We start from the raw sequence: 11914 nt of genomic DNA, 5'->3' as shown, positions 1-11914 counted from the left end.
TTCATTGATGTATATATGTCCGCATATTGTGCACTTAGTCAGAAGTTATAAGCTTAAAAGAAAAAAGGTGCCGGTGACCGAACACTCTCCCCTACTTCATTTGTTAATGCATACCGAATGAATGACACAGTAAAATAAAACTATGAGTAACCGTTTCACTAAGTTTGTACATTTTATAATACAAAATAACACAAAGCTCGAGTTTTTCTTGAATTTTCACTAAACTCACTAGACATTTCTAAACTTCACTGGAAGTTATCAAAACTCTATAACAATTTATTAAATACGTTGGTCTTCTACCTACATAAGTTATATCATCTCTAAATTGCGGAATAATAGCAAAACAAGCAGTTACACCACATTGAAGCAATATTTTGCCATTTCAATTAAAAAATAATGAGTAAATAAGCAATAATCGTAAAATGCACTAGGATAGTGAAATGTTTTAATAAATTTATGTTACAAAAAGCCTAATTTCAACAGCCAAAACTAAGCCAATTCCAGGATATTTCAATTTTGTTTTATTGAATCTTTCATATATTTTGCCTATGAGATTCATAAATGCTATATGTTTTAGATAGGGGAAAATCGGATAATATTGCGCCTCTCATTGTTAGCTCCCCTTAATGTTTATCACTATTTTTGCGACAAACTTTGAGATTTGGTCCCATTAGCTTCATAGGGCTACATTTCACCTTACTTGTTAACAATACTTGTCATTCTCTTGACATTGTTAGGTCGTAGAAAATTAGCTTTCATAATTTATTTCTTATAGAATCGCGGTTTTCTTAGCTTAAGGGCTAGAGGCGTGCAAAACAGCTCATTTTGGTGAACAGCTCCGAACCGATCAGCTCACCAAAGTGAATCGATTCGATGTATCAGCTCATCAGCTCTTTTAGTTTGAACTTAAGGTTAATTTTGTGCACCGTTTTTCTTATACACCGGTTTTCTTTCATATGCATGATCGAAATTGAATCATTGATTTGCAATGAATGCAATGCGAATTACTTTATCTTTAATTGATGTCGACTAAATTGAATCTCTTAAAGAGCCGAAGATCCGATCAGCTCGTAGCGTGTTCCCTTCGGCATAATGCAGTGAACTGGGTAGCAAATGGGTGAGCTGATGAGCTGCGGTTCTTTTGAAAAGAGCTGTGAGCTGTCAGCTCACTTCAATGATTCGATTCACTGGAACAGCTCAGGAGCGAATTGCCCATCTCTATTAAGGGCTGAGGACAGTACCGTAAAGTGGTAGGTTTTTTGCTATTTTTCCGTTTCAAATTAAATTTTCTTGGAAACGGTGCAGAATAAAGAAAAACCCACCTGACAATGTCTTCGAAATTTAGTTGAGAATATTCTGTGAATTTTTCAGAATGATTCATTTAGTTTAGCGGTCGTGTTTTATTTTTTTCTGACTGAAGAACTGCTGAAAATTGGAACGCTCGGAAATGCATACGTCTACTTGTTCATCGAATATCTCGGCTTTGAAGGCTTGTATCATAAATCTACCGTGACAAAGTCTAAATAATTTAGTTTAGATGCGATTAGTACATAAAAACATATATGTTATCACGATAAAAATAAAGTCTTGTGAAACAAAGTCAGTTTCAATGCATCCGCCATTTCTTTTCGTTTTGGTTTCCTGATAGCATTCTGAAAAAGGAGAGAGAAAAAAAATTGGCTCGACAAGGCTGCCAAACACACAGACATTCAATCTTTGTGAAAGTTGAATATTTTTTCATTGTTCATAGAAATCCATGTAATGTCCAACCCAGCCCCCTGCTATGACGTCATGAAACTGTGGCCAGCATCATTCTGCAAAAACCAAAACAATGAAGAAGTCTGGCTAACAAAAAATTGGATATTACAAACTACTTGTTTATTCAGTACCGTTTACCGCACTTCCCCGCAAATTATCGATCAGAATATCACACTACAATAAGGCAATTAAGATTTTACTCGATTTGAAATGCTAGAATGTTTGTTTACCATACTCAGAGCGCTCTGATTGCCCACCAAATGCCCAAGATGTTGGCTACGATAGCACTTGCTGGAGCGCCCTATCCTTGCTACCGGGCTGGTCCAACCCATACGATACACGGAAAATAAAAACTACCTATTATTTGACTTCTTTTTACTTAATTTTGAGTACTTCCTTTCATTCGCTCCTTCAATTGTTGTCAAAATACAAAGAGCAAAACCACCCAACAGCGAGAGTTTCGTTCAATAAGCTAAAATTAAGTAAACCGTATTAACTTGAAATTGAGTCAATATGACTCAACTATAGAGTAAATATAACTCATCTTTGAGTATTTTTTTGCACGTGTCTTACGAAAACTACCTAGAGCCACTTTACCTAAAATTAGGTTATTGAACGAAACCCCCAAATTGGGTGGAATGTACTTAAAATTAGGTTGATTTGCGGTTCCGTGTAGATTAATGTGATAAAACTTCTCATCAAAATAATAAAATGTATGCTGGCAACCCGGTACAGTTTGCTCATACACTCAGAAAAATCCTCACTTCAATGCTACGTGAAAACGTATGTGATTTTTATCCATAGACTTTTCTTGTAATACTTATGTGAAGTATAGATAGCACAGAATGAACTCATGAACTCTTAGTCCACATTTGTATCACGTAATATCTACGTCACTTTTTTCGTAGATTCCATAGAATACTTTTGTGAAATTTATACAAAGTTCATTTAAATTGTGCTGTAAAATTTATTTCATCTGAACTTACTTTTTACCAGAATTTTACTTAATAGTCACATTATTTTCATGTAATTGTTACTATAAAGTTCTGTTTTGAATCTTAATAATATATATTGGTATTAAAAACTAATAGATTACATAGTCTGTTGGACATAACATTGCGATAAATTTTGTTCGCACTTGCGAAAAATATCAAAAATACAGAATGCATTGTCCTAAACCCTTTCTCCGGAGCAGCTAAACTGAAGCAAACATTGTTCTCTTTAAGGAATGCATTCAGCTGGAACTAGTAGTTCAAGATATGATTGATGTGCTGGAACACAATCTAGAGATCTTGCCTTTTGAACTCCGCTGTAGAAAATTGAATTGTGTTTCAGTTTCGTATTTTTGGAGCACAGAATTCGCGTAATGCCAATTGGTTATGCGAATAAGTTGTTGAGAATTGCGTTCGCAGAGCCATTTAGTAAACTCACTAAATGGTACATTCGCTTATATTATACTTCTGCTTGGTACTAATATTAGATCTGAAAGTATTATAAAAATTAGCTAGACTTCATAACTGTCGATAAAATCAATAAGCAATTATTTGCCCTAAAATCACTGTGATAAATACCGTAGAAGGGTCAAAAGGGATTTGGCCTATGTTGTTTGTTCTAGGTTTCTCAACTGACGCCATATTGCGAGCACAAAATGAACACGACAAAATGAATTCAAGGAAGTGCGTGACACATAAAATATATGTGACAACAGCAATAATTCTGACATATGGTTCATTTCATATTCAATCATGATCCGCTGGTTGTTAAGAAGATCACGTAAACTCCGATGACAAAGCCATTTTTTGAATCTACGTGTTTTTTCACATAAGGTTAACGTGTGGATTTTTTGAGTGTATACGAGAGAGTACAAGAGAAATACGATGCGCAAAGGGAATTGAGCGAACCACGTGGTCGATTTAAAACCAATGGAAAAAATATTACTGTAACGTTAAACACAAAAAGATATTGGATTACATTTTTTAAAGTCAATTATAAGAATAGTTAGTTAAGTTAATACTTTTCTCTAAATCTTACAGCTAGTATTTTTTTTTCAATTTTACGAGATAAAAGAGAGAGTTCGAGCCAAACACTGCCTTTTATTCGATTGTGTAGTAGGAATTACTCATAATTGAATTGGTATTCGATGGCAAAAATGTATTGAATGATTAATTAAATGAATCAAGTGCACGATAACGATAGCTTTGTTGGATAAGATAACCAATAAGAAGATAATCCAGTCGTGTCGTTGGTATCTCGTAAACATGTACAACATTCTTACTTGGATATTGCTTGGTTAAATATAAATAGATTAGCAAACATTGTCGCCTATCAGAATGATTGGAATATTTAAGTAATGGTAAATTACTGTAAATAAATTACCTTCCATTGTTGCCTTTCGTATGTAGAAGAGCTATGCAATCACCGTGAATAACGACAACCGACAAGTCAGCTTCCTTCAAACAATTTTTAAAAAATCCATGGTAGAAAATTACTCCTAGAAATGATATAAAATAAGTCCCGAAGTACGAGCGACAGAGAAGTTGATAGAGAAAAGGAAGAACGATTCGCGCCCAAGCAGTTAAGTTGATCGAACGGCCTCGAGAGCCCAGGGTGGCTTTTTCTCGAAAAACAAATCGTTTTTCAACTAGGTGTCACTCGTATTCCATTATTATATTCGTATTCGTAGGATTATCCATGCAATTATACTACGAAATCAGTTCAAAACAAAAATTTCAAATTCCAATAATTCCCGCAAAATACTGGCACATGCGCAATTTGCGATCTGAAAACTATGGAAATGAAAAATCCTAAACATTTCCGCATTCCGAAAGTGATATAGAAGTGCATTTCACCGTTGGTATAAGTCATAAATGAAATGCAATCTCCACAGGATATCCGTAGCCGTTCACCGTCCATCGAACTGTACACCTTGTCCCACCTGAAGGACCTATCGCTATCCAGCCAAAAAGCATCGACCGCACGTCCGTTGCCACAAAATACCGACAATCCGAAAGATAGTGGCAATGAAAGTGAAAATGAAATTGAACTTATCGGTTATCACCGCATCCGGACCGTAGGGCAGGGTTCGTTCGGACTGGCTATCCTCTACGAAAGGCTACTGGACCGACAGCTAGTGGTGATGAAACAGATTAATTTATCCGATTTGACCAAATCCGAACGGGATCTAGCGATGAACGAAGTTGAAGTGTTCTCCAAGCTGCACCATCCCAATATCATTGCGTACTTTGGAAGTTTCACTCGCGGTGATTTCTTGTTCATCGAGATGGAGTACGCCGATGGAGGGACACTATCGCAAGTGCTCATCGAAAAGAGCCACGGAGAGCGACTGCCGGAACGGTTCATACTAAACATGCTGGAGCAAATCACGAGTGCCATCAGCTATATGCATTCGCAAAATATTTTACATCGCGATTTAAAAACAGCCAATGTATTTCTGAATAAAAGGGGTATCGTCAAGATCGGGGATTTTGGAATTTCGAAAATTATGAGTACTAGAAGTCAAGCACAAACTGTTTTAGGAACGCCATACTATTTTAGTCCGGAAATGGTAAGAAAACGCGTTCAGTTCGTTTGTGGAAATTTAAAGCCGTACATTTTCAGTGCGAAGGAAAACAATATGACGAAAAAAGTGATGTGTGGGCTTTGGGATGCATTTTGGGAGAAATGTGCTGCTTCAAGAAGGCATTTTCAGCTTCTAATTTGTCGGAGCTCGTTTCCAAGATCATAACGGGGAAATACGTCCCATTGCCAGACGGCTATTCCGATGCCCTCAAACACCTGTTGAGTCTTATGTTACAGGTTGATCCACAGGACAGGCCATCTGCATCTGAAATTCTGCAATACTGGATCCCACTGACCTATCGAAATTTAGGCAAACATAACGGGTGAGTTAGATAAAATGGATCTAAGTTAAATATCTAATATAATTATTACAGATTTAAATATATCTCTAACAATCAAAAAGATGGATTCTCGGCTGATGATAAACAATCGGAAACAACGGTAACTCTTGGAACAGCGACCCGGAACTGTTTGGAGGCTTCAACTGCCACTATGAACAATTTCCCACTAGCGGAACGATCTGTTCTGTACCAACTGAAATCATTTGGGTCCTCGACAAGCTTGAGTCCTTTGCAACTGCCTCCGACGGCAAGGATAAAACAGATTGCAACTAGTGGAACGCACTTTGCTGTGGTGATGTACGGTAAGAAGCATGTAATGTCCTTCACAGGTGTTACAGTTCGCAACTGAAACATCAGAGCTCCTGTTTTCAACACAAGTTCATTGCTAAATACTTCTTACTTTTAGTTCTAATTTCAATAATACTCTAATTAATAAGAACAACATTTCTACTAACCTAATGATTCTCGACATTTCTTCGATAAGTCATATATTTAGTTTGTCCTACCGAAAACTGTGATATAAATCATTTTTAAGTGAAAATACCCAGCCAAAGTGTTTCCTTATTCCAACGGTCGGTACTCTGCATCAGTAAATCGAATTCTAATTTCTATTAAATCTCAATTTTTCTTTCCATATAAGACGAATTGCCCTATCAATCAATATTTGAAAAATCAAGGATACTTACGCTAAAATACAGCCTCTGAATGCTGTTCAATATTATTCTACAAGAACTTTACTGATAAGCTGATTGCTCCTAATATGACATACACGCTGAAAAAATATTGTGAAAATAAATAAATTTTGAGTAATTCGAATGAATCTTTTTGAAAAGTAACAGATACAATTCTGATTTGATTCAATCAGTTGAAACAATAAAAATTTGTTTGGTGCAACCATATTCTAAATTTTATCAGTATCTAACGGGGGAAAACAGATTGGAAAAATTACATGCGAATGCGAATGTTACCGCAGAGACGGGATTCGAACCCGTAGCTAGCTCCTAACCGGGGAAATTGTTTTGCAAATTAAACTACTCAGCATATGAAAACACATGAAGAGAAAGCCTAATTGACAAGAAACCCCAATCAAGAACAATATGTAGGCGAACTTTTGGAAACCCATGGGTACTCAAACCCAGATACATTCATTGGATCTACACAACTATTATTAGAACAATTTTAGCATATGAATGTCTTGTACGGTGGCAGAAAGGAGAAGTTGCGACAGTTCATTCACAGCTAAATCATCTCACGACAACTCTTACTGCTGCTCTAGAGATGCTACTGTGCATTAAACCACTACATGTGGTCTTAAAACAAGAAGCATTATCTTGTGCATACCGTCCTAAGACTACAGGGCTTTGGAACAGTAACCCTATAGACTATGCTATTAACCACACTCGCTTGTGGTCTCAAATAGTCACTTGGGATGAATATTTACTTGCTCCTAGTGATCTAAACCTCACATGCAGTTTTCATTTCAAAACATTCAGTATGAGATATCCCCTTCGTGAGGAATGGTTGTCTGGTTATTTGGAACGACAACTTGATGACCACATAGTTTGTTATACGGACGGTTCTCTGCTGGATGGTCGTGCTGGTGCTGATGTCTACTGTCGTGAAATGAGGCTAGAGCAGTCTCATTAAATTAATAGACACTGTACTGTACAGTACAGTGTCTATTGACCACATGTTAAACTCAAATTGAAGACCTCAGCATTTCAAATTCTGTTTACTTCCTATGGGTACCCGGCCATTGTGGTATTACTGGAAATGAATGGGCTGATGAGTTGGCTAGAGCTGGTGCAACGAATGATTTCGTAGGTCCTGAACCAGCCTTACCACTTTCAACTAGTTGGATAAAGCACAAGATTCGTTCTTGAGCAGCATCCAAACATGCCAGCAACTGGCGCAGCTTGCAAACTTGCACTCAGACAAAAGCATTTTAACCAGATTTGAATCTGAAAATGTCAAAGTGTCTACTGCATTTTTCCAAACATCATTGCAGTATTCTGGTCAGAACTCTGACAGGACATTGCAAACTCAATTATCACATGGCTACTATTCAACGTGCTGAGTATTATTGTATTGGTTCTACATACATGATTGAGTCTGTGTATGCGAAGCTAAAATTAAAAGATATTCTATCGTTTCTCACCCAATGTGGTAAGGAGCTATAGTCAGAGGGATTCATCGTTCTTCCCGGAGTGAATGAATCCTTGCTGTATTGACCTTAATCGGTTTTAGCAGATTGTTTCGTATCCCTTATGGAATGCCGAGTTTACTTCTGCTCATACATATTGCGAATCGTTCTGCATTCTTTCGGGAATGCAGAACGGTATTGCTTTTGTAAAATCTCTAAATCCTCTCGGGGGTTGGAGGTTTTATTATCTGTGCATTTTGGCACCTGCAGATCGTTCAGCATCCTTTCGGTGATGCAGAACAATTTGTTTCTCTATGTTTGGTGCTGTTTTCCCTCCTCACCCAACTCACAATTCCCTTCCATGTTCCTTTTACATCAGAAAAATAATGAATAGCCACGGCAAGGCACAACTCTCCAAATAACTAGGGGAACGTACCACTTGAGCCAATTAGTTCTGATTCCTGTTAAGCTAGAAAAAGTTGTTTTAAACAACCGGAATTTTTCTGTGTGTTTGTCACTATTTTTTTCTGCGGTTTGTCTCTAAATTTCATAGGGTCGATGGAGCAGGAAGTAAGACAAATGTCGTATGTTCAAATTTCGACATGCAATCTGAGGAATCGTATGTTCAAATTAGACCTGGGATCGTCTCCCACACACACATCAGTCAGTCAATCAGCCAGTGAAAAGCACGGACCAATGGGAGTTTCAGCCCTACCAGTCTAGGGTAATGAATAATCCGCCGATTGTTTTTTAATTAAAGAATTGATATTTTTGAATATGGAATCATAACTTTCAGATAAATCAATGTGTATTGCTCCGCAAGCTTGAATTTCTTACCGGTGAGCATTTTTTTCAGTTAAGCGAATAGCCAGTAGTCACTGAAGACCAGATCTAGACTACATTTGGAAGATGATCGTTTTGATTCCGGAATGAAGTGATGGATCCGTGTTTCATCCACTGTCACATATTTATGGAAAAAATTGATTGTAAACAGCCAATCACTGCTCTTATTTATCAACACGTTGTTGTCTTTGACCGAGTGTGAGTAAACGCGGCACCCACTTCGGAAAGAGCTTTCTCAGGGTCATTTGTTCTTGCATAATTGAAAGCACACTGCATTCTGGTATCTTCAAGGTCCCAGTTTTCTCGAGCAATTTCAATTTGAGATTAGATGTAACAAATTTGTTGACTTTATTATGTTTATCGGACGACCAGAACGTTCACAATCATCAGTATCTGTACGACCACGTTTAAATTCAGCAACCCATCAACAAATGGTTCTTTTCGATGGAGCAGAGTCCAGATAGCATTTGTTGAAGCCATTGCTGAGGTTATACTTTTTTTTTCATCAAGAATGATCAATTTACACACGAAATTGTTTCTAATCCATTGTTTTGAAAATGACAAAAGTAGCATTACGTAAATGGCTGTCACTTTTTTCGGTCTAACCGAAATTTCATGAAATTTCACAGCCTTTTGAAAGTAGGTGCATCATAAAATTGATGTGGATTCGACAATGATAACGCCATCTGTGTGGTAGACTACGACTTATTGAGTGACGTATTTTAACACGTTGTCGTACACGCAGAAAAATCCTGATTGTTTAAAACAACAAAACGATTAGTTGTTCAATAAACCAAAAAAAATAGTTGTTTCAAACCGACATACCGAAGATTCGAACAAAATAGGCTGATTTTCAACTAGAATATGGGCATGCAGAAGCAGAACTGCACACCAAAAAAATCTTATTAATACAGCAGACTTAATTCCTCATACGATGGAATTCATAAAGACCTAATTCGTCAAATGACGGATAATTTCATTTGTATTGTCTTAATGTTAGATTACCTTGAATTTTACTGGTTTCGAGTGTAACTTGCATTATACTAGCAGGTGCGACTGTATGAATTTAAATGCACCTTTTACCAACCAAGCAGATGTATGCTTCTGTGGCTCAGTCGATTAACAGACGTTCATGCGATCCAATGACTCTCGGTTCAAGTCGCGGCGTTGCTATCAGTTTTTTTTACAAATTTCATATCATGGAGTTTTAGACACAATCATAAATGTTATTCCACGTGAATTTGCGTGAACTGCGACGCTCCATTTATGTGCATCTGATAAGATGTAAAATCACAGGGATTTTTTTAATGGGTATATTAAAACAACCATTATGTTTGTGAAAAGATTCGTAAAATAAGAATCAGTGATCTTTTGTAAGATTTTTCCACCCTTAATTGGCTAGAGATTACCTCACTAAATTACCTGGATTCCGAGTTCCAGCACTTTTTATTGATTCTAAATTTACTATTTCAGGAAAACAGATAATAGCAGTTTTCGTTGAGCGGAAATTCAAAAAAGAAATATCAGTTCATTTAGTTAATTTTTATACATAAACTGAGTTTTTGCGAAGATTTATTTAGCGATGGCGGAGTTGGCTGTTTTTTTCTAGAATTGTAAGTAGAATCTTAATATATACTAGAATTTGAGCTATATATATTCAATGATTTCGGAAGCCAATATTATTCGTGGATTTAGAATACGATCTTCATATGGGGTTTTAAAAATACACTGACTCAGATCTCCTGAGACAGCCCTTGTGTTCGAAAACAAACTCTATACTGAAGGACAAAAGGATCTGCTTAGATCGAACATTTTTTTCTGTTTCTCCGAGAATTATCCAATTTCCTTCTGCATACATTTTTCAGATGGATCCGTCTATACCTGGGGTGAAGGAAACAAAGGACAACTGGGCCATAACGCTCTGGAAACTTGGCGTCATTATCCAACCAGAGTCGATGCAATACGAAAGTACTACATCGTTGGGTTTGTATGGTCATGATTGTCATTTGCTAAAGGAAATTCATTATGTGTTCATACAATTTCAGAGTTGCTACAGGACGCAGCTTCACTTTATTTTATACCAATTTAGGAGTAGTGCTAAGCTGTGGCGATAACAGCGATGGTTGTTTAGGACATGGCAATCGGAGTTCGCTGCTATTACCGAAGATAATTCAAAAGCTGAACAACGTCACGATTGTCCAGATCGCTTGTGGAGAGAACCATGTTGTGGCACTATCCAACGAGGGAGCTTTGTTTACTTGGGGCTGCAGTGCCGAAGGCGCATTGGGCCTTGGAAAGCAAATTATGAGCTGTACCGAACCTACACGGGTGATTATTTCACAAATGAATCAAGATATAAAAGATATACACTGTGGACCAGATTGTACTGTTATTTTAACCCAAAGTGGTTCATGCTATTGCTGTGGCAGCAACAGTTTCAACAAACTTGGATTTGGTCCGAAAGTGACACAACTATTCAGTTTTCAGAAGCTGATATTTACCAGATGCAGAATTGTAGATGTAAGCATCACACAATCGTGGTCCGCATTTCTAGTCGATGGTGGTTACGTCATATCATCTGGGAATAATTTCAATGGCCAACGAGGTTTAGGCCACATCAACGAACATGTAGAGCCTACAGTAGTGAAAAATATATCAGCGCGTTTTATCACGGTAAGTTAATTGAATCATTGGTAGAATTTAAGGAAATAGTTTCTTAAACTTCGTATGTATGAATATTGTTTAGAAAATCAGAAGCTTTCCCACATACGCTGTTACCAGTACAGATGACAACTGCGTAGTTTTTTGGGGTACGCGACTGGGAACCCCTGATACAGACATCAACGTGTCGTCTAATCCAGCATCAAGTAATCAGGTGAATCATCGATTCTCAAGGCATTCGTAATAACTTCTGTAAGCAATTGTATCACTTTTCTGTGATCATTTTTCAGTTACCGGAGAACACATCGATTGGTAACAGCACAGCGGCCTTCACAAATTTTTTGACGTCTGTTTACAAATACGAATCGATTTTGGATCCAATCGATATATTGGCGTATATCTGAAAATTATATTCTGCGATAAAACAGATTTTGAAATATTGTATCTTCCCCAGGTTGTATTCCTCAAATACACAGCAAGAGAAAGGACGGTATGTTAAGCTGGTTGATATACAACCGCTTCTCCACAGTGTTTTAATAGCCGTCGACACAACTTGTCCTTTAGTTTAAGTGACAATCACCGCAGAAAT

At 37.2% G+C, this 11914-nt stretch overlaps 1 protein-coding gene across 1 annotated transcript; it reads left to right on the top strand.

Annotated features, from left to right (window-relative positions):
• Positions 1 to 4630: 4630 nt before the first annotated feature.
• On the top strand, positions 4631 to 11911 carry LOC131434271 (serine/threonine-protein kinase Nek8). The gene is made up of 8 exons (XM_058600935.1): positions 4631 to 5323; positions 5377 to 5660; positions 5712 to 5980; positions 10530 to 10647; positions 10710 to 11337; positions 11411 to 11539; positions 11616 to 11719; positions 11780 to 11911. Exons 1-8 carry the CDS (start codon positions 4631 to 4633, stop codon positions 11892 to 11894), a joined length of 2340 nt encoding a protein of 779 aa, XP_058456918.1. The 3' UTR covers positions 11895 to 11911.
• The last annotated feature ends 3 nt before the right edge of the window (positions 11912 to 11914 follow it).

This window comes from Malaya genurostris, chromosome 3 (assembly GCF_030247185.1).
Source record: "Malaya genurostris strain Urasoe2022 chromosome 3, Malgen_1.1, whole genome shotgun sequence".
Classification (NCBI taxonomy): Eukaryota; Metazoa; Arthropoda; class Insecta; order Diptera; family Culicidae; genus Malaya; species Malaya genurostris.
Note: the sequence above shows the minus strand (reverse complement) of the source record. Positions and strands in the feature narration are given on the sequence as shown.